General features: G+C 33.4%; 1 protein-coding gene across 1 annotated transcript in view; it reads right to left on the bottom strand.

Moving 5' to 3' along the window:
• The window catches only part of TBC1D32 (TBC1 domain family member 32), a 69983-nt gene that overhangs the window by 35564 nt on the left and 10229 nt on the right, over nucleotides 1-24190 (bottom strand). Inside the window, exons 8-23 of the mRNA XM_057368976.1 lie at nucleotides 24066-24166; nucleotides 23918-23979; nucleotides 23271-23415; nucleotides 22471-22530; nucleotides 21413-21512; nucleotides 21012-21149; nucleotides 19536-19628; nucleotides 19140-19282; nucleotides 18315-18439; nucleotides 17003-17204; nucleotides 14969-15051; nucleotides 13210-13348; nucleotides 12661-12748; nucleotides 10879-10997; nucleotides 10168-10284; nucleotides 6726-6814 (exon numbers count right to left, since the gene is read on the bottom strand). Of these exons, the coding sequence (XP_057224959.1) occupies nucleotides 6726-6814; nucleotides 10168-10284; nucleotides 10879-10997; nucleotides 12661-12748; nucleotides 13210-13348; nucleotides 14969-15051; nucleotides 17003-17204; nucleotides 18315-18439; nucleotides 19140-19282; nucleotides 19536-19628; nucleotides 21012-21149; nucleotides 21413-21512; nucleotides 22471-22530; nucleotides 23271-23415; nucleotides 23918-23979; nucleotides 24066-24166 (1804 nt within the window). The remainder of the gene's footprint in view (nucleotides 1-6725; nucleotides 6815-10167; nucleotides 10285-10878; nucleotides 10998-12660; nucleotides 12749-13209; nucleotides 13349-14968; nucleotides 15052-17002; nucleotides 17205-18314; nucleotides 18440-19139; nucleotides 19283-19535; nucleotides 19629-21011; nucleotides 21150-21412; nucleotides 21513-22470; nucleotides 22531-23270; nucleotides 23416-23917; nucleotides 23980-24065; nucleotides 24167-24190) is intronic.

Here is a 24190-nt window from a genome sequence, read left to right as displayed (position 1 = left end):
ACTACCATACACTATTCTTCTCTTTCATAACGTATGTTCTTCCCAAAGCCTGTCCTCACATCAGAGATATCTACTAATGTTCATCTGGCAATGAAAGACACAAGATACTGTTCTTGAACACAGCATTTGTAACAGCCTGTGGTGGGTTGACACCAGTCAGTAACGAAGMACCTACCCTGCTGCTCTCTCCCTTGCCACCTTCCACAAGCAGACCAATGCCTCCAGCCAGTGAGACCTACAAGACCAACCTGCAAGCCCCTCAGTTTTYATTACTGAATGGGATGTTATATGGTATAAAACATTCCTCTGGTCAGCTCAGGTCAGCTGTTCCAGCTGTGCTCATTCCCAACCTCTTGCACATTCCTAGCCTACTTGCTGGGGAGTGGGGATAAAAAAGAAAGCCCTTCTGCTGAACAGYTGCTTGCAGTGTCAGCAGAAACATGCCATGTTATCAATATTCTTTTAGTCACAAATTCAAAACACAGCACCCATGTAGGGTGTTATTAAAAAACTTCATTCAGTTCCAGTCCATACTTAGTCCAGCAAAAGAAGATAAAATTTCACTATAAAAGCAGCATAAAATTTCCATTATATAGAAAAAAGAAGGCAGCKCATCCATAGTAAACTATACCACAATCTCAGTAATAGATGTGTGCATGCAGCATGAAATGGCCAACTAAACACTACATGCTTACGTCTATGCTACAAACAGTGACATAATGCAGAAAGAGAGGACTAAACTGGTCTTTAGTAAAAGTTTTCTTATGTTTTGCAGTTACTGCCTTCTATAGATATAGGCATGGCTGATTCAGGCCAGTGCAAAATATATAGCATGATATTTGTTGAGAGCTCAATTGCAGGACAAGGTAAGACAYTTCTCTCTCAGGAACACATATTGAAAACAAGGACTGGAACCTCTTTGCAGTAGCAGGAACTCCTTTTCACTAAGTGAGTATGTACTACAACAGTGAAATCCAAASCAAAACTTTCCTTAAACAATTTCATCATCATGGGAGACAGTCTCAAAATATCAACATCAGAGCCTGCATTAACAATTTTATTTATTCTTTATTATGTTTTGAGTAAGAGCCTAAGCTTCAATGGGAAAGTGGGTCCAAACAGTGAGTGGCAATTCCTATCAGGTGCCAGTTGAGTTGACAAAAACAAAATACCCCAAAGAAGCCAAAGGCCACTCAGTCAGCGTTGGAATACAAAGGGCATTTGAAAGCTWCAGTCAAGCAAAGCTTTGCACAATGCCTTCGCAAACTGAACAAAAGGCAGTGGCAATGAGCAGAGAGCACTCTGCTCTTGGTGCTGCTAAAGGATTGAGGCTTCTGATTGTTCAACTGAGGACAATGCACTGTTTTGAAAAAAAAATATGAGAGTTTCCAGATACGCAAGTTACACCTTTGGTGCCTGAGGCACTGGAAGCTACTATCTCRGGACAGTCATGTTTTTCCCAGAGGGAAAACATAGGGACTGATGTATTCCTTACAAATTTTTCCACATGAAAATATTTTCAAAGGAGCACCGATACCACTACAGCTATTCAATGTACCTACAAATGACATATAATGTGATTGCTAATGGTAGAAGTTTCTCTAGCTAAACAAAAATGCTTTTCATAAGCATCAATTACCAGCCTAGAGGATTCAGAAGTGAAGTGTTTTAATTTCCCTCAGTTAAGAAAAAACAAGTAAGTGACATCTGATCACAGACTCTACTGTTCCTATTTTATCAATAATAATTTGTTTCTCACATATTCTATTTTTCACATAAACCTGTTGCAAAACCCCTCTACTAGTMGCCACTGTTAATCCAGACCCTGTCCCCTTTTACCTTTGGATTCTGCTTTTGGATTCTGAATGCTTTTCAATAAAGAGAAAGGAAAAGAGAAACTAAATATAAACAGCATTGTGTTGCAATCATTAAAATCACACRTTCTGTTAGTCAACAATAGACAAAATGCAAGCGCAATTAAGGAACTATTTCATATGCTGAGACTACCTCAGTATCAAAATGCAATTATATGCAAGGAAGGGGGGGGTGTTTACAATGCAGTTGACAAAAGCAATGAAAGTAATGCAGGAGTGCTTATTATCTGTATTTCCTAAACTCACAAAGTTATCTTTTGCCTATCATGTGTATTTTTGGTTTTTTTTCATTTCCCAGCTCCTGCAGGATTTAATTCATTCACCTGGAGTTCACTGGAGTGCTTGAGATGAAATTTTGAGTAAAACTTACTGCTTTAAGGCAAATTTCAATATGCTGATTGATTTTGATGTTAGTATAGAGAAAGCCATTTATATTTTCTTTCCTAAATCTTTCTCTGCTAGTATTTTAGGGCAACAGAAATAGATACAATGAATTTTTTATCATTTTCTGCACCCTTTCAGTAAGCAAGAAAACTAGCATTATAAATAAAAAACATATTTACCATGATATTTTATGACAAAGAAAATGTTACCTAACAATCTCAAAATATTTATTACACAAGACTGAAAATAACAAGCCAATGTTCTTTTCCTATTTGCAGCAGACAGTAGCTTTACAATCCTGAGGCTGATATAGATGAACATATGAATTAGACTAATATTTACAATTTTCTGTAATTCCAGAGAAATAGAAATGCATTTAGATTATTTCACACAGAGCATTGTAATAAATACTGGGTTTTCAGCTGTGCCTTACAGAAGTCTAAAATAAATCTACTTCTCATTGCAGTTCAAACTACACTTCTACGAAATAGGTTACCTTCACATATCTCTAATGCCAGGCAAGCACATTGTGCCTTTAAAATGAAACAGTCACAACTTGCATATCTGAAGGAAAAAGATTTACCCTCAGAATTTCCAGGTATTTTCCTGCAGAAAGCCAAACTCTTGAACAGAGTGCTTTCCTTGTTGYTTCATGCCCACTAGCAGAAGGCATCTCAGTGAACATGTGTGGAGCTAACAAAAATTCTTCTGATTCATACAGAATGCACATACATAAGATCTTTTGACTTCACAATATTTATGAGTTTTATTGACTTACGGTCAAAACAAGCCACTGGGGGGAAAATAAGATAGCCAAAGAAAGAAAAGGTTTAGTTTTCCTCTTTAAATTATTCAAAGGCCCCTTACTGCCCTGTTATCATATATCCATTAAAAAAAAATCCAGAAGCAGTGTATGTTATAAAAGTACTCTATTAAATAAACGGAATTTCTGCAAAGCTGCCTCTAAACCAACTCTTTTCCCCTCCTACTGCCCAGTCTATGCCTGTTCCAGTAATGTGCCTCCTGTTTTTTATTCAAGCCAACACTAATGGAGTATCTTTGAATTTATTTTGGGGTATTGATCCTGTTTAGAGACAGGAACTTGATTATCAAAGATACAAATTTTTACTCTGCCTCACTTTAATCCAGCTAACAACACAGTGTCACYAACATTCACAGCAAACTCCTTTTCTGTATGGAGAGAACAGCAATATGTAAATGCCTGAATAATGCTTTAGGCAAAGACTTTGAAAATATATATATTATGCATATAGTTTCTTGGCAAGCTATAAAACCTCAAAACTCCTGAATGTATTTACTACAATGAAATAGCAGGCAAGTTTCCTTGATAACATATAAAATCATCAGTCTGAAAGATTCCTTTGTTCATTTATGTTACAGAGATTCGAAGAGCTTGGCCTTAAGACTTCTCATGTTACATTTTAATAAAATTGTCATTTCTGATATGCATTAACTTTTAAAATTATATTGATGGATACACTTGTATCAGAGAAATAAAGCTGATCATTACATTAAGAAAACATTCTGTGTTTAGTATGTATAAAAATATTGCCTAAATTACTGTTTTGTATTTCCCTTCTCYAGGATTTGTGCTCTGATGGCAAGTTCAGGACCTCCTAAAGCAGAAAGACCACTGAGAATTTCTGCATTAGTTTCTACGCATCYAGATTTTCAGCGTGCACAGAAGTGTGGCTGAGAAGCCTTCAGTTTTCTTTTATCAACTGATATTGGYCAACTGGGAGACTTCTCAATTCTAAGTGAGTGTAAATCTGTTTTGAAGTTGAAAGCTGAACTGACAGTTTGAAAATCTTTGCATACACAAATTAGGAACTGTCTGTATACTTGCACATTTCCATTCCTATCTCCAACTTCCTGCCTAAGGTTTCCCCTTAATAAATAGATAATAATAATACACCTCTTCTTCCCCCCTATTATCTTTAAAAGACCTTCAAGTGAATAAATCTGGTCACAGAAACACATAATAGATACAATTAAAGGAATATTATATCACTGTCTGTGAAACTACTGAAAAATCATTCTAGGCCAAGATACTTCCAAGAACTTCAAGAAAAGGCAAACAAAAAAAAACCCCAAAATGGTCAAAGAAACCACAGGTTTGAACTTAGCTACAGCTTTCTATGGAACTGAGTATTTCACCCTTGACAATACAGGCCCTAATCTATATGAATACCATAGGGAGTACTCTTTAAGAGATATAGTCTGTGCACACCATATCTAGCTTCCTTATGTTTTCCCTTCTGTTTCTACCGAATGCACATCACTTTACAAAGTGGTTAAGCTTGAAAAGGAAAGTTGGCAGCAGAACCTCTACCAGATTGTCCTTCAAAATTCTAATTCAGAATTCATACTTATTCAAAATGAAGAAAASTATCCACCAGAGAATGCAATAATAACATTACATACATATAATATATTATATACACCAGTGCATTTTTGATTAAACAGACTGTGAAAATACCTATATATTTTAAGTTTTAAATGCAATTACACAGCTGATAACCAAAATAATTTTAAGACACTGATGCTCAGTATACACATGAAGAAAACGTAGTTCTAAATTGCAGAAGTTGTTTAACATTCAAGTAAGTAAATGTGTAACTGTTTTGAACAATAAAAGCAGGACCTTAGAGTATAACCAGTAAGTTAAACAGATTTGAAGTCAAGCAGTCAGCTCTGAGTGAGCCACATGTATAAAAATAAAGTATATGGCTCTGAAGATCTGTGAACAATTATAAGAATGTGGGTTTGGCTGTACTACTGGCATTAGGTCTAGCAGAAATGTTTCTAGACAAATGCTTCAGAAAATCATACCGTTTTTCAATGCTGCAGTTATCACAAACACCTAAATATTTTATTTCTACATAACAGCAAGGAGAAATKTATATCTTTTGCTCTAATTTCTAAATTTTCACATCTATTAAGCATCTAATATTATTTGATCTAACTGCTGCAGAGCTGGGAACTCTTGATGGAATTTGGTCAAGGAGCAAACCAACTACACAARGCAAGGTTCATTTTAGAGCACATGGATATCTGCAATCAATAGATTTCACAGGAAGGATCATGGAACTTGAAAATAAATGTACACCTCTCATATTCAGATAAGATAGGCCCTGGTTTCTTACAAGTCTTAATGCTGTAAATAAGATATATTATATAATGCTGTATATAAAATATACTATCTTTATATTCTGAGTTAGAAGGGGCCTATCAGGATCAAGTCGAACTCGTAGCCCTGCACCCCCCAAGGCCACCCCAAGAATTACACCAAGTGCATGAGAGTGTTGTCCAAATGCTTTTTTGAACTCTGTCAAGTTGGTTGCTGTGACCACTTCACCCTGGGAAGCGGGTTCCAATGCCCAACCACACTTTATTTTAAATTGTTAAAACATTTTCTCTTAATCCTAATTAAATCAATGGAAGTTCTGTCAAGTTTTTTATGGAGTCAGTCTTAATCCTAAATGAAGAACAATATTTTGTTTTTCAAAATTCATCTTAAGACTTTTCATCCATATATAAAGTGATTTGCTCCAAAGCAGCATTTATAATTTCTTTTATATGTCAAATTCCTATATCTCCCAATTCTAATCTCTGCCATTTTTCATCTCCTCCATGCTCATCCTTATCAACAAAGGATACTGTATCTTATGGTTATTCATACACAATATGAAATAATTTTACTGTGATATTAAAGTACAAATATGGCTTAAAAAAGCTAATGTTTCAGAACTTAATCAATTGCCTATATCTTGCTCAAGCAAGGTTATCAAAGCTTTCCATATTATGAAGTACAATCTAATAGATCTTTTATTTTAACTGCACAAAATATGTTTATAACAAAAATGTGAATTCAAGGACTTAATATATTCATCCTTGGAAAATGGAATAAAAATACAGAAACTAATTTCTATGTTAAAATAACAAAGCACTAAATATGACAAAACATGAGAATGACAGTGTAAGCATATTTTAAGCATAGCTTCAGGTTCTAGAAATATTTGGAATCTAATGCTTCTCTCCTCAAACTAAGTTTTTGTGAAATTGTGATAATTAAACACATACTTTARAAAAAATTAAGAATGAGGAGATTACATAAACCAAACTCTGACAGAAATATAATAAAAATAATTTATTTTAGCATTTTAGGTGATTTTTTTCACAGTCAAGTAGTCATAAATAGCATGCGATTTCTATCCTGCTTCTCATATTACAATATATCCATTTACAGATAATAAGATTAGATTCATCACTGTTCTCATTTTGTAGGCCATTTTTCATTTAATTTTCCTCTGCTAAAAAGGGGGGGAATTTCACCTTCATACATAATAAAACCCAAACAATGTTATCTTGTCAGAAATAACACATCCAAGCATGTTATATCCTATTTAGTTAATGTGACCAGAGAATAAAAACCAAGCATCTTACCTCAGACCAAATATATGGGATTGYTCATAATTGAATAAGGAATGAATTTTAGCTTCTGAGTTCAAAATTATAATCCTGTCAATGATATCCTGCCAAAGGAAGAGAAATGTAGAAAAACATGCTTTTATAATTTATGTACATCATAGTTTCACATTTACTATTGAATGAAAGATATTATTAAGATACACACTGAAATTATTTCAGTAACAAGAAGTGTTTTCCACACCAAAGTCAATGGCAAAAAGAAAAAATGTAGAAGATTAGGAAAAAAAATCTGTTCAAGAACACACACACAAAAAGATCCTTGCATATCAACTACCATAGTTCATCAGTATTAAACCACAAAAAAAAATGTTAAACTGATTTTTGTATGTTTGAAATGTGTACATGTCTATTTCAATGAAGAGAACAGCAAATCCTTTAGTATAGTAAGCCTTTCTCACAGTGGTTATTATTACATGCTTCAAGACACAGCCATTTATTCTCAATGTAGCAAGGCTTGGCTCAGATGTTGAGGATTACACTGCTCATCCTAGAGCATCTCATGTAACAGACAATGACCTGTGGCTGCTTCCCACTTCTTCCACAAATCCAACCTAATCATCTTTCCCTCTGGTTCACTGCATATGCAAACTGCCTCTGAAGAAATAATTTCATTAAAAAACTAGGGAATGAACAGAAACATTCAGTGATGCTATCATCTCAGAGAGAGATTGCTGTGCTATGGTCACAAGAAACAGATTACAAAGTCTTTATGAGCTTTATTTAATCTCGGTTAAATTCAAAGTTTTATTTACTCCACATTTAAGAAGTACAGTTTCAGAGACAGCAGAGGGAGTTTTATTCACCTTGTTAGATCAGTGAGTCATTTCAATACTATATGGTGGGAAAATTAATCCTTACTTTCATGAAATCAACAAAAGCACTGGTTTTCAACAGAGAAAAGCAACAATCACATCAAAACTCACAATAGTAGTCAAAAAATCTAGAACTTTTCAAACTGTCTTCATAAAATGCATTCTTACTTAAAATACTGTGACAGCGTATTTTTCCTATTAGGTTTTTGTGGTGGTGGGGGAGAWAGCTTTTTCCACATACTATACTCACAATAAAATTCTCCATTAAAAAACTCAACTTAGACCTCAAGGCTGTACATAAAACTGAAAATGCAAGTAATTGATTTCTTTGGGGTTTAAGATTCTTTCAGATATTTGTACATACAAAGAGTTAAATGCTAAGGGATATTTCTCTGGCAACAACTTCCTCCTCTCATTTATACATCAAAGCTTGGAGCCTGCAAAAAAGTACAAAGAGCAGGCACAGTGAGAGGACTATTGAAAAGGAGACCAAGTTCCGATTTGGGATTTTAGAAAGGAAGATAATGAACAATGTCTAATGCAAGGTTCCATTAAAAATATGTGCAGATTGATCTGCATTGCTCAAATAAATATTACAGGTCAGATGTTATCTACTTTGAATATTTAAGAAGAACCATCTAAGCATAAGATTCTCCAGAATCCTCAGACAAAGAAGATCACCTATTTTAATGCCTTTCAAAGCTACAGATCTAGAGGGTACCTTCTATACTAGATTCTCCTAAATATGTGTACTGCAGAAACCCTCAATGAGTGGAGGCAGGCAGAGGAACCCTCATTTATGTGCTCCATTTTCTAAAATAATTTTACATGTCAAACACAGTAAAGAGAAGTCTTGCATGTATTAAGAAAACTTTTCCTGTGGGCACAAAAGTAAAACTTAATTAGTCAATTGTTAAAAGCAGAAAAAGCCCAACTGATTATCTGTTYAGTAAATGATGCAGCTAGCTAGTCAGACAAAAATAGAAAGGAGGGAAAAATGTTTAAATCYTGTGTATTTGAGAAAGAAAGGGTAAACAAAAATTATTAAGTTCTGTGCATTAGCAAACATAGTTTAGCATAAACAAGTCAGGTTCGTGGCAATGTGACATGATTCAGAAATAGAGAGAAAATAAGGCACAGAAAGTAGTTAGGTCTTCCAGTCAAATCTTCTAGTAGAACAGAAATAGCTTTTACTTTGCTTTCTATAGTTATATCTTGTCAAAATCTTTTTATCTTTTGCTATTTTCAATCACTGCCCAAAAATGTGGTTATAACAAACCTATCACTCTTAATTTCCAAGTTTTCTGAGTACTTAAACTCAGCCATTATATGCTAAATTAACATTAGAGGATGTGACTATTTCATTCCTGATAACTACATAATTTTGGATGTTTATCTTACATAGATASATAGACATATCTCTATCTAATCTTGGATGTCCAGGCTCACAAATCTCACTGCTGCACAGTAAGACAAGCCTCATCCAAAACATCTGTACTTTGAACAGTTTTATCAGTATTGGCATTTCTACAAACCTAGAGAACGTAGTAAAAATACTGAAGTGCCTCAACAGTTAAAACACTGGCTTCCAAAAGTGACAAAAATCATTACTTGAGATCTAGCACAATTTGAATGCTGTCAAATATTTGTCATCTTCAGCATAAAACTTGACAACTGAAGAAAGCTATCCATCAGTGGACACTAGCATTATGGAGACTAGAAAAATGGAATTTATCATATAATTTCCTCCTGAAATAATCAAAACAGTATTGGAAAAGAGAACTCAAAAATCTCTTCCAAACATAACATACACTATTATGATAAACTCCATCTAAACAACTTAAGTGATCACCAATCCAAAGCCTGGGCTAAACAAACACTTCAACATAACAGCAATTTAAAGTGCTAACTCATTAGGAAAAAAATCTGATTTTAACTGCCAMATGAGGTCACAAATTACTTGCCTGTGCTTTGTAGATGAGAAAAAAAGTCCTAATGGACTGCATTTGGATGTTTGAATACTAATTCAATAAAATAATACTAAAYAAAGAAATGGTGAAGCTATTTTTCTGAAGTATGTCTTAATCAGTAGCTTTCCAATTACTGATTCTTGCCTTTGTGTGAATCGTGTGCTATTAAAAAAAAAGCCTGAGGTACAAGGTTTATGTGTTTTCATTTTATTTTTTTCTMTACTGTTTAAATCCACAGATAGTGYGATAGAGCAATGCTATATAAAATACAAGTATACTTATTTTCCAGCAATTTCCAGTGTGTAACTATATTCACATACAGAGGCGTTTATGTATATTACCTTTTTTCCATGGAAAAACACATCCAACAAACATAAGGAAAGACGATCTTTAAATTAGGCATCAAATTTTATATTACCTTTAAGATTTCAAAATGAAAACTTAGGTTAATAAGAAGTGATATGTGCATATACTGCCCTCATGCTGTATATAACACAAAATGCAGAAAAATTCRGAATCTTTCAATAATAAGCAAAAAAATTATTCTATTATAACAATAGTATTTTCTTAGGAAGAACTTTCTTCACAGAAGTATTTTTCTTTCAAAATACTTACAATTATATCTGTAGGTACTTCACGGAATGAATACATGGGTTTATTTGGTATATCTCGTTTACTCAGGAGCTCAAAAACTGCTGGGTAAGTGAGCAAGTTTACCAGAAACAAAAAAGACTAGCGAAAGAGAAAAAAGAGGGACAAAARGGAATGTTAATCAAGTATAACCAAGTAAGTGTTAGCCATTATTTTCCATTTACATTAATTTTGTTCTTATCATTTGCAGACTGAACTGGACATAAACAGACCTGCCYAAAATAAGACTGCATTCCCTGGTAGGCATCTATATACCCTGAAAGGGAGTAGTGTCTGAAATGTCTATTATCTATCAAATTGCACATGCAATTTTGACAATTACAGTATTTCATTACAACATAATTCTAAAATCTGAAGACACAGAAAAGTCTAAAATGTATCACTTATCCTGATCTTATGACAATAATCTGGACATAAACTGATGATCAGCATTTAAGTTTTTGTCATGACTGTTATTAATTATTCATAGTTAATCCTTGGCAATTGTGAACTGCCCTCCTATGCAAGAGTCCTTTATCAGTCATCATTTAACTAGTGTATTTTATCAATTTTGAAACATGTGCCAAAAACCAAATATAGTTGGAACAAAAATTTAAAGGAAGGTATATATTATCCTATCCAAACCATAGCACTGTTTTTTTCCAGGCAAAAGCATAAGATTAAATAATTTCTCACCTTGTGACAACTTTGGTCAATGGGGTCAACTGGAGTAGATTTGGGTTGGGTTATTCTCAAATCATCTTTTCCACACTCCAAAAGAGCCCATAATTCAGTTATAAGTGCCTTTATAAAGCCTAAAATAAATGTTTGTTCTAATCATGAGTTTCATATTAAAAATATTTTACACCACAATTCCAACCAAGATTCTCAAAATTCTCTATACTGAAGGCTGAAAATCTCACAACACAGATTGCCTGAGGGTTACCATCCCTGCTATCCTCAATCCTTTAGTCAAAACCACTTTTCCAGAGCAGTCTGCTTATGTTCTATCAACAACCTGCAACAATGGTTTCCAAAGACTATTAAACCAGAGCAGGATAATATTTATTTATATTTATATTTATATTTATATTTATATTTATATTTATATTTATATTTATATTTATATTTATATTTATATTTATATTTATATTTATATTTNTATATTTATATTTATATTTATATTTATATTTATATTTATATTTATATTTATATTTATATTTATATTTATATTTATATTTATATTTATATTTATATATCTTCTATTTAAATAAGCTTCTGACCTTCTTTAAAAAGTTAACTGCAACAGATCAAGGCTTAGTTAGTATTGTCTCAGCGGTTCTAAAAATACAGATCCACTATAATTCATTAATAAATTAAAACATACTATAATGAAAAAGACAAAAAAACATTTAAGAGAAGCACCACTAGCTGAATTTAAATTGATAAAATTTAAAATGTTAAATATTTAAATTGAAAAGGAAAGAGCCACCTAACTCTGAAATCTTCAAATATAAGTTTTAGGCTTAAGAGAAACCTTGCATACATGACACAAGCTGTCAGGGTCAAAAATTACTGCTGATTATATTCAGTACATCATTTGTCTCTGACGCCAAAGGGCGTAAAAGGGCCACAAGAAGCAATTTGGCTGAAAACCTTACAACAGGACAGATGGGTAACTCCTCAGTAGATCTGCTCCCTGCTTTCTGAAAAATCYCAGAGGCATAAATAGTAACTAACAATCAGTTTCCTTGACTGGCAGAATTTGCCTGCCTTTCTGACAGTCTTTCAGTCAATACCRGCCACTTCTAGATACTCAGAGAGATGATTTGCAACTTTTGTACCTCACRGACTTCCTTAGAAACTCAAAGCATTACCTTCATTTTATAGATGAGATTAGTTTTAATGTAATGACTACCTAGACTGTTGAAGATGTGGTAACAGTTGGGTTATCTGAGACTGACTCTGAAGGCTCRTTGTCTGAATTGACAATTCTTGTAGCACAATCTCAATTACATCTCACTAGAGTACTGCATCAGTGACATTCGGGTCTTTGCAGTTCCTGACCCTTTGCTCAGTCAGCAACCATGGAAATGTACATACAAATTACAGACATCAACAGTTATTAATTCTGATCTGCAGATCAATAAGAAGCACCTGCAAATTCACTTTTAAACAGCACAATGTCTTCACACACATAGAGGAAATTTCTGGAAATCCAAACCAGTGAAGATTTTGCATAATATCCAAAGAAAAGATAAAACACACTCCAAAATGCTGCATCAAGATTGATAACTGACTTGAAAACTGAAGAGAAATCATTTCAAGAAGAAATTAACAGACATTTAAGAGTCTTTGTTAATAGTGTATAATTATTTTAAACAGTTGATCCTTTTTTAACATCTTTCTTACTGTCTTTTTCTAAAATGCAAGACTACAGCATGCAATTATTCACAAAAACATAATTCTTCAATTTACCTGAACTCTGCAGAGCTACTGCASCCATTGGTGTTGTTGCCATTTGTGTTACAATAATTCTATTACCAAAGTCTTCATATTCATTTGTCTGTTGATAAGAAGTATAAAAGTGCAGTGTTAGTTATTCAGAAGGCWGGAAACTCTCAAATGATCTCTTAAATATTGATCTTTCTTACACTTGTTTACAGAATTTAATCCACTTTATGTTTAGACTTGAACAGTYCATAGACATTATCCTCTACACACTTACCAGGGTCAGATTCCAAACCAAACATCTTTATCAAGTATCTTATAAAAAATTAAACACAAAATACTGTGTTTCAGACATGCAACATGACCAAATAAAACCATTAGTATTAAAATGTTTTTTTACACATTCAGTAGGATCCCTTTTTTTGTTATATTTCAAATATTGTCTAGCATATGTAGATTTCAAYATAACCTACCAACACAGTCTAAACRAACTTGCACTTAGCAGAAAAAAATATTTTTCCTAACATTTCAAACTTTACAGTAAAAASTAAACTGTACAGATCCTGCAATGCTTACCGGGATTTTTTTTGATAGACTGCTAAACAGAAAATTCACACAATCATTCATGGCACCTGTACTGTGAAGCAGAAATAGTCCTTTGGGTGTGGCTGAAAAATTTAGCAAGGCATCTAACAAAGTGTCTTCCCACAACAAACTGCAAGAGTAACAAAGTAGTAATTAAAAACGATATGTAAAAAAGCATGGGGGCAAAAAAAGGAAAAGTACAATCTCTAAATGTGAAAAACAATACTCACTGAACTCTATGCTTAATTTATAAGTTTATGTTAGTTTTAAAAGCATTTGGGAAAAAGATAACATGCACTAGACCACATTTTGTGCAAACATTCAAACTCAGCATGGCAAAACTAAGGTTATGTGCAAACACAGAAGAGAAAGATGATGTAATGGGAAACCCAAAAGACCTATACTATCCTTAAACATAAGTATGACTTACAAATTGACTCTATACAGTCTTAAGGTATTAATGTGGCAGTTACACATTGGCAAGACAGGCACAGAATTTCTCAACAATGTAAAAAAACTATAAGGAACTCTCATTTGGGTAGCTAAAGGTTCCTGCAAAAAAATTAGTACAGAATTATGAAAAAAGGTGCTACAATTACACAACACCTTCACATACTAAGAAAATCAACAYTGCCCTGAATTTTCAGACTCTCAAATACTTGTGTATTTCTCATCCTAATGCATATAAATTTCTCTAAAGGGACATTAAGTTTTAATGTAAAAGGAAGGATGCCTTTCACTCGATAATTAATCTTTCAGCCAACATGCTGCCAATCTTGCTACATAATATTTGAAGGTGTATATATGACTCAGCAGAACAGCATTTTAAATTAGCACCACATCAAAGGTGTAAGATAAACAGAAAGCTATTTTGTTCTGTGCTTTCMAATTCACATTKTCATCAAACCAAATTCTTTAGTCAGAATAAACTATAACTCAATTTCACATAGATTAGACACCACTCTCAAAGCAGGAAATTCCCAAAGGTCAGCAAGAATTTTGTAGCTCTACTGAGATCTATGCTAGGATGGTTTTTCTACCCACCACTATCCTTCTGKCAGAAAGACTGTACTGCTCTGGCTGTACTGGCTGGGATAGAATGCATTTTATTCTAAGCAGCTAGTACAGTGGTGTGTTTTGGATTTAGGGAGAGAATAATGTTGTTAACACACTGTTTTAATTGTTTCAAAGCAGTGCTTATCCAAGTCAAGAACTTTCCAGTATGCCATGCTCTGCAAGTGAGCAGGTACACAAGAAGCCATGAGCGAGCACAGCCAGGACAGCTGARCCAAACTGGCCAAAGGGATATTCCATACCATGAGTAGTCATGCTCAGTATGTAAAATACTGGAGCTGACCAGAAGGGGCCAATCACTGCTGAGGTATGAGCTGGGCATAGGTCAGAGGGTGATGAGCAAATGAGTTGTGTGTCACTTGTTTCTCTTGGGTGTTACTTCTCTCTTTCTCTTTTTCATTGCTAATGTTATTATTACCATTACCAGTATACTATTATTAGTGTTACTATATTTTACTTTCTTTCAATTATTAGACAGTTGGTATCTCAACCCATAATTGTTTTTCTTTCTGATTCTCCTCACTACTCCATCAGGATGCACATGGGGCTGTGGGGTATTTAGTTGACAGCTGGAATCAAACTACAACAAAGACATGGGGTTACAAGATGTTTCAACTGTTGTTAAAGTAGCAGTGAGTATTCACACTTACACAYGTGCATAAATTTACCAACTTACCTGTTTTTTGACTCTTGACTTACTGATGAACCAGAGCCTGCATCAGTTACAGGAGTTGGTACTCTTTCTGAAAGCAAACTCGTCTGCAAAAAGGAAAATAAATACCTCCTGTTTATTTACACCATTTTTTAATTCCTGATCTTGTTCATTCTCTTGTTATATACAAAAGAAAAAAAAAACACAGTGATCACTTTATAGTCTAGTCTTTGGTACAGAATACACTATTCCACTATTTTTTTATTCCAGAAAAGCTTATTTTTTACTTCTTCCTTGAGTATAAACAACTTTAAAACTAGTACGTTTTAAATTTTTTTCTTAGAAATCTTAAAWAAACCTCTTTASTTTGCATCTGGAGACTCCCAAATCAAAAACTGGCATTTGAAAGAAAAAAATAAAAAATTGTAGCACAACTCTTTACTCCATTTCTGTCACAGGTAATGGAAGTAACAGCCTTTGGAGTCAACAACACAATACCAAGCTTATTGATTMATTCTGCTACTTTTTATTTTATTTATAAACTATATAAATTTCTCTATATTGGTATGGATGTCATTAGAGCTATGATGCAAATATATATACATATTTTTATATTTGATATAGTTTATAATTTAAATTATATTTGATAATGACTGGTCTGAGAGACACTGCGTATTTAAAATTAATTATTTGGTTTGTTTTTATGGGGAAAAAAAACCAAATTACACCATTGAAACAAAAGTGAGAAGTCATTAATTTACTCCCCTATAAATATGATGTAACAAATCAACACAAGACTCTTCTATTAAACTAGTCAGTTGTATCGGATCTGTTGTTCCCCTTTTATTATCATCGCTATAAATTCTGTCCCAGAATTTCATCACAATCTGCCAAGAAAAAGAAGAATTTCTTTCTCCATCAGTCTTAAAACTTGAGGAGATATGTAAAAGGATGCAAACTACTATCCATCCATTAAAAAATTGACACTACTGCTTGAAAAGAGTCCACCATTTTTGCTACACTGCAGGTGTTTTAAACTGCAGTGTTTAAAACTGCAGGTGTTTTAAAATTGAACAGTGACATAAAATAATTTTWAAAGTATTAAAATGATGGAGTTGACTTTGCTGTAGAATTCTGAAGTCACAAATATGTTGATTCTACTTCAGTTTATATTTAACTACCAAAGTGATGTGAAGTAATAGCATTTTGTCAGTTAAACTTTTTTTTAATTCAACACATTCAACTTACCTTGTATGTGTCAAGACATACAAATTATTATAATTTGTCTAAATTATGTTCTATACCACAATAAGGGATTTTCATGAGGAAAGAAATGTTGTGCACATGTAAATGCTATGGTGTTTTAGAGGAAATAACTGGAAATGCTCATCAAAAGTTTTTAACACTCTGCCTGTGATAAACATTAAATAGAGTAACAGGCTAGTTTGAGTAAGACTGACGAGTTACACAATAGGAAAGCATCAAAAGACAGACAGATTGGTGAGTTACTCAAATTATGGTGTAAGTCAAGTGAAATAAACTCCTTAATTCAATAACCATCCTCAAATTTTCAATGCAGGAAAGAACCTAAGTTTCAAAGCCAACATTCTTTGATAAGAAACATAGTTTACTGTGATACAATTCTAAGCAATAATATATTTTATTTTCAATAAGAATGTATGTCTTYATGACAATATCTATATATGAAACAGTGAGAAATACCCAGAAATTGGTGATTTAGGAATTTTTGATTCATGTTATAACTTTCTGATATTTTCTGCCTGAGTTTACATTATGACTGTATTTTTAAAATATCTAATAATAATAAAAGAATACAGCATATGACAGGAAGAATAGCTGTACCATTCTTTCTCTTGCATTTGTTTTCCCTCCCACTTCTTTGCCTCCAGAAAAGAAGAAAATTTGCAAGCAGAACTTCACTTTTACATTTTCAAGCACTATTTCACTACTTAARTATAATCAGCCCATAAGAACAATTATTACAAAAGCTGAACCTCTCACACTAAGAYTTTTCACAATTCCAAAAGTAAGATTTACCTTCCTCCAGGCCTCTGCAAGAGATTCATGCAAGCCATAAGGAATTAGCATCTGTAGGCCTTCACAAGTTCTGTACATTTGGCGGCATACAAAAATGAAAGCTCCTTTAACAACTGGCAAAAGCTCAGATCCAGATAAATGAGAAATGTCATCATGAAGAAGTTTCTTTGTGAACTGAACAATTACATGAGCAGCTGTAGGACTAGAAATAAAATAACACTTTAAAATTGTTGTTTTGTAGTAAACAATAAGCCTGGAAGCAAATCCTCTRACTAAACCTTATTTTTTAGGGGAGAAGAAACTATGGAAAGAGACTATGACCCACTATGGAGAGGCAAATTATATTATAACTTGTAACACCAGTCAGAAGAAAAGGAAGGGACAGCAAGTCATATTATTTTGGCTTACAGTTCTACACAGTGCAAAAATATATCCATTGCCTTCCACAGAGCCCACATGACCATGAACTACATAAACTCCATGTTTTATAGGAGTCAAATTGGGAAAAGCAATGAGACAATCATTTTCACTTCTGCTTGATCAGTGTTAAGGATTCCACTACAAGGTAAAATTTGCCCTTGTTCTTACATCTTCCTATCCAAGTCATCCTTCTAAAATATTCTGAGTTTGCAATAATTCTTTCTAAAAAACTTTTTTTACTTCCACCCTTAAAAACATAGACAATTGTGAGATTTCCCCACTTATACATTCCAAACATCTTCATGACCCGCAGCTTAGTTGTTTTCAAGAGCTCATCTCAATTTTACTGCTGTTTCAAGTTTTAGCATAAGCTAACTATATTCTACCCATAGGTACACATTGATCCTAAATTAGGTACAGTGTTATACACAGCAGCTACTTAAACAAGATCTGTCACTGCTAGAGGTACTGAAATGTGAATGGTACATTAATCTGTTCTTTCACTAAATGTGGTTTGATATTCTATGTGTTCTAGATACAAACAAAGAAAAGAAATTAGAGAGGCCTTTGGTCTGAACAGTTACACTATGAATAAAATGGAATTCAGAGAAAGGAAAGCTCTCACATGAATAAGAAAAATATGCAAAACTTGAAAATCTCCGTTATTATAAGTATTTTTTAAAATATCATTTCACCTGGTTCTACACATAAATATCTCCCTAATATATTTCTTTAAAACACTTGCTACTTTAATTTATAATCAGATATTTTACTCCAAACAAAACCAAGATGTATCACATTATAGATAAATGAAAAAAGAGAAAATGAGTCTCATAAGAACAATRTAATTCATTGAAGTGCTCACTAATGTCATTCAATAATGTACTMTTACCTGTCTTCTGCATTTTTTTCATTTTCTCCATAAAGAAGAAGAGAAAGACCATCTTCTGAAGCAGCAATCCTTGCCAAAATATCAGCTACATCAAGTAAAGTGGTTTCAAGACAGCTTATATAYAACTATTTGGAAGAGGGGGGAAAAAAGGAAGTTTTAAATTCAATGCTTTTGTGAGACCGGTTTTTTCAAGTCTCTCTTAGGTCATATTCTGAAGATCATATTTCTGATTATTTCTTAATGGCTTAAACAGAGTAAGTAAACAGTCTATGTTCAAATGTCATCACACAGAAATCTTCATCACAAATGGCACTAATTCCCAATATTTTCATAATCCTTATAGAAATATTTAAAAGAAAAAACAAAACTAAACAAAATCCCTTTTTCTTTTATCAATTCTAAAAATAGTAGCTTCCCATGGACAATTATATCTTTTAGTTACACTACTTATTGAGAACATCTAATTTCGAAATTGCCAATTTAAAAATAAAATTAAGTTGCCTTTCAAATAGAAGTTAGAGTAAATATTTATCCAAGATATATCCAAATGACAGCAGAAAAAAAGCCAAAACAAATCAAAAAAAAATAGGCAGTGTGTTTTTTCCCATGGAAGCAGTCTCACTACAGCACATTTTTTGCTACTGTTCACAAGACTTCCATGTCAGACAAAGAACAGTAACGGACTAAACTATTCAATGCACACYATGATAGCTAAAGTAGAAAATAGCACAGAAGCTACCATATTATGTGAGTAATAAACCTTTTATACAGATAATACAGAAAAAATCTATACATGTAGAAGTAATTTGGAAGATAATTACAAACCTCTGTGCCACTCAGCAAACTTTGAATGGGACGAAGTAGGGAATCTACTACTGCATCTGTATGCAAACATTCCGCAGCACATCCTGTTTGATCACAAAAAACTTGCAGAATCTCCATAACAAGACTTTCTGGATAATAATTGTCTGGTGAACACAAGAAATATTTATTTATAATTTAATTTACACAAATATGTCTATATGATTTATATAGTTGCTTCTGAATTATTATTAATTTTGTTAAGTGCTGATTTAACATAGAGGGAGGAAGAAAGGGTAAGGGTGGAAGAGAAGAGAWAAACCTTCACAAATAACAGACACAAATTAAAAACTGCAAAAGAAGTTATTACATGCCTCATTACAACTAGATATATTAGCATAAAATAAAAAAAACCTTTACCTGTATGTGCTTCCGAAGCTGTCTTTGAGTAACTTGGAGAGTAATAAATGAGCTGAGTAAATAATACCAGCACATCAGTTATGGATACACTATCTATTAAAAAAAAAAGAGGAAAGTACTTTGCAAAATTAAGTATAACTTTAATTTTTCAAACTGAAAAAGAATTTTATAAATATATGTAAAAAATGCTTTGCTGTTTTTAGGAAATCAGCTACGTACTGGTGATAAAGCAAAGGACATCCATGTCCTTTAGATTCTACTAAGGCATTTCATGATCAGCTTACAAGGTTTGATTTTGCTCTCAATTCAGCCAACTGAACTTTTACAAAGTCTTTCACTGAAACAAATGACAGCCAATATTTGAAAATACTGAGTATGCATGGGTGTAGCAAAAAGGCATTGCCTTACTTTTAGATTATGTGAAACAGCTAGAAAAGAGGAAAGCTATCAGACAACTCCTTTCAGGTCTGAAACAAAACCAACAAATGTAGCTAAAGGCAAGATGGGGAACAATGCTCCAAGTGTAATGAAACCGGGTAATAAATCAGACAATTTGTGATGAAAGAGTTGCTAYGTATGAAGCTGAGAAGGACACTATTAAGAAAACACAATGGCAAGATTGTKACATTTGCAGGGGGAAGAAAAAAGCAACCACCACCCCTGGATCTCTGCTTGAAGGGTGTTACATAGGTAAGGCATAAATGACAAAAACACTTAGTAGATGTTTCTTACTCACACACTGCTCTACACCGGATCTATCAAGTCTTGATCCTCTAACCAGAGGGACAAAAGACAAGTCGCAGAACTAATATCCAGTAATGTTTTAAATCCTACAGTGAATTAATAAGAGACACTAAAGCAAAGGAATGCTTCAATTGCCCTCAGACACTTCCATTTGCCAGCCCTGCACAATGTAGACTTCTCCCGATGTCCAAGAGCTTTTCCATCTCATATGTTCTGTCCTTATTAACACCTCTGGTCCACAGGTATGGAACATTTCTTCTGCTTTTATTTTATCTCAATTAATAGGTTAAACTCAGAGCACTTGTTTTCAATTTGCAATTAGCTTGAAATACTGATTTTTCTTTCACAGATGAAAAACAGTTTTGGTCCCTGGACACATCTCTCCTCCAGCCAATTATATCAATTGGTTTGACAGAAGCTATTACTCACATCTAGAAAAACTGGATCACTTACACTGATCCAACTGTCCTTCAACTTGAAATTAATATATTCAAAGTAAAATACATAAGTGATCCATTCAGCCACATCCATCAAAGAACTAAAACCTGTGCAGATGCTCACAGGTAGATATATGTACACATACCACCTTTACAAAACTTCCCATGCCCAGAACTGGTGAACAAACTGTTGTTCTTCAATGCCCATAATATTACAGTGAAAATACATAAATATATATCAAGTATGGATACGGTGTTTTTCAACTGATTCCATTTTTCTCAACTCACCCATTACCTTTTTTATTTTTCAGCTGTACAGGAAAGAGATTCTGGCCTTGCTTATAGATCAACAATCTTCCTAAGATGCACAGTGAATGAACAAAACAGATATACTGCAATTCTGGGCCAGTGTAAGAAAAATTCTGCTTATCACCTGCAACAATAAAGCAAAAATTAGAATTTTACTCTTGTAGTTTACTTTACAGTACGTAGCAACTACCTGCACCACAATGGGATCATTTTGTATATAAAGACAGCTTAAATAACTAACCACTGCTATTAGTGTTCTCTCAAAAGACAGTCATACAGCATTTTGTCAAGAATAGACAGAATGTCTTCCTCTTGAGGTAGCATGTTCAAAGACCTGAAGAATGTGGGTGTATCAGCATATAATACAAGACAYGCAAAGATACTCACTATAGTCCTGCTGGGAAAAGTCACTGACTTTGGAGTTTTTAGCAACTGCTGCCTTGCAAAATTCAAAATAATCGAGACATTGCTGGACAGCTACATTAATCTGTGGAATAAAGCACAAAATAATAAAATACCTGATATTTCACAATAAATGCATTCTTTCTMTTCACATGAATGGATCTCACATCTACATTAGTCTTATGGAAAACAATGAAATTTCCACCCACGTAAAGAGAACTGCACATACAAAATATACGATAGGATTGGCACCCATATTACTAAATATGTTACTATATATATTTATATGCYGATTTTGAACCCTTAAGGCTTCAATGAATATACTGGCAGGTTTTTTAGCCTCTCTCCAGCAAAAATCCAAATTGAGCACAAAGTAGTTATGGTATTTGCACCATTTGCCATTGGTTATGCACCATTTGCCATTTTTATGCATTTTTGGAAATAATTCTAAATACTAATGCAACGTAACTAATTAATAAATAATAATCCTAATTAAACACCTGCAATAAAATATCTGAATTTCCCCTTACTCAGAGCAGATCATACACTTCTTTGTATTTATCAATGATCCCTTTAAGCAAAGAAAAAAATAAAATTAAAAAAAAAATCCAAAAGGCTTATCTAGCCAAACAACATGGAACATCTCCAACAAGAAAAAAAAAAAAAGGAAAAAAAATTGTCCAAACCACAATGTGCAAAAAAAGACTAAGTTGCAAGTAAACTTGTCTTGGTAATTCATAGAATCTTAGAATGGCCCGGGCTGGAAGGGACCTTAAAGATAACTAGTTCCAAACAATGCCATGGGCAGGGACACCTTGCACCCCATCTAACTTGGCCTTGAACACTTCCAGCAACGGGACATCCACAATTTCTCTGGGTAACCTTTTCTAATGTCTCACCACCCTCACAGCAATAAAACTCCTCCTAATATGTAATCTAAATCTACCCTCTTTCAGTTTGAACCCCTTGTTTTATCAATAAATGTTATTTACAGACTATTATTGAATGYGTAATCAATAAAGTATATTAACAGAAGTACTTACCAAGGACTTATATTTCTTTTCCAAAAGCCTAAATACCACTCTTCTGCTGTAATATGCATGCTTAAATGACAAAGAAGATGTAATGTCAACTGCTAAAATATGTTCTTATTTTTAACTAAAAAGTAGAAATTATCTCTAATTCTGTTCTAGTAGGGGTCCCACATACAGTACATATTCAATATATTGAACACCAGCTCGAGTAGCAAGTATTATACTCAACTAAGAATTTYGAACATTTCATAAATGTTTGTAGCAAATTTATGACAAAAAAAACCAACATCATTAGAAAAAAGTGTAGTAGAACATGTAGTAAAAACAGAAGACCAATAATTACACTGAAATGCTAAACTACATGTTTTGACATTGCAAAGTAAATCCTATATTATAAGTTTAAACATGGTAGGCTAGAAAAAGCTCTAATGCCCACTAAATTAAACAMGTTGTGTGTAGTGTGTAATATATATAACTGCTCTTTCATGTTCATCACTTCTTCCAAAACAGTACTTGCCTGTTTTGATAGCTGTCAGTCAATTCTGCCGAAGCGAYTGAAGACACAAAGCACAGAAAATACTCAGAAATTTCATGAAAAGTAGTAACTGAACAGAAACTGAGGTGGAATGTAATATTTTAAAGCAGTGGACATGAAAGTCTAAAAAAACTCTGCACTTCCTTAATTACAGCTCTCAGTATGGGTTGTTATAAGACACAACAGGTCTGTGATGTCATAACCCAAACTTTTCAAAATACATGTCAGAYATGAACAAATGATGAATTGTTGGGTTGCGTTTTTTTTTGCTTACCGTCCACTTCTTAAACCACACTGCTTTGATATCAAGCAGAGCCAAGACGTGCATTGGACTCAAGAAATCTGGAGAAGCAGAAGGATTACGCTTGTGTTTTACTGACAGAAGTGACAAGGTACTCTCCACTACTTCTTCCATGTACCTTATAACACAAATACAAAAAAATGGACAGAAAATAAAAAAAATCACTGAAGTTTTCCCACCAATAATATTCAGGAAATAGCTTCTCATAAATCCTTGTTTGGATAAATCATAAATATCAACAGCATTATCCTTAGCATATCCTTACCTTGTATGGGTATTAATTCTTTGTAATACCACAAATAAAACTAATRTGCATCTATATTCTCCTAAGTTATCATGCCTTTTGTTAAGTGCTAAATATTACACTTGCTACACTTGCATACGAAGTATTTTTTTGTTCAAAAGTACTTAGAACACTCCAAAAGCTAAGTAAGAACCTTAATATGACTACTCCTATGCAAGTTCCCCATTCTACTTTTCCCACCTTCTATTTCCCCTGTAGTCACTGACCAGCCACAGTGCATCCTATAATCAACTCTTTGCTAAAATTACAGGTATCTTATTTTATAACAATAGTTATTAAATTAAGGAACAGTTATAGGGTTTGGAAGGTGACATACTTTTCTGGATGTCGAATCCAGGAAGATGGTGCTTCCTTTTGGTACTCATTTAAAAGGCGGACCTGAAAACATAATTATTAAAATTTAAAAATAACTAATGTATGATATTTCAATAATGATTGGAAAGGTACAGAAAAGTAGTTTATACCTTTTTAAGTAAACGAGTTACATCTGAGTTGGATACATCCAGACCAGCTGAAATATGAAGAGAATATTCTCCAGAAAGAAAGTACAACTCCAAGTGCCTTGCTAAAGAAAAAAAAAAAAAAAAAA

This window comes from Malurus melanocephalus, unplaced genomic scaffold (assembly GCF_030028575.1).
Source record: "Malurus melanocephalus ecotype Western Australia unplaced genomic scaffold, MMel_1.1 scaffold_100, whole genome shotgun sequence".
NCBI lineage: Eukaryota > Metazoa > Chordata > Aves > Passeriformes > Maluridae > Malurus > Malurus melanocephalus.
Note: the sequence above shows the minus strand (reverse complement) of the source record. Positions and strands in the feature narration are given on the sequence as shown.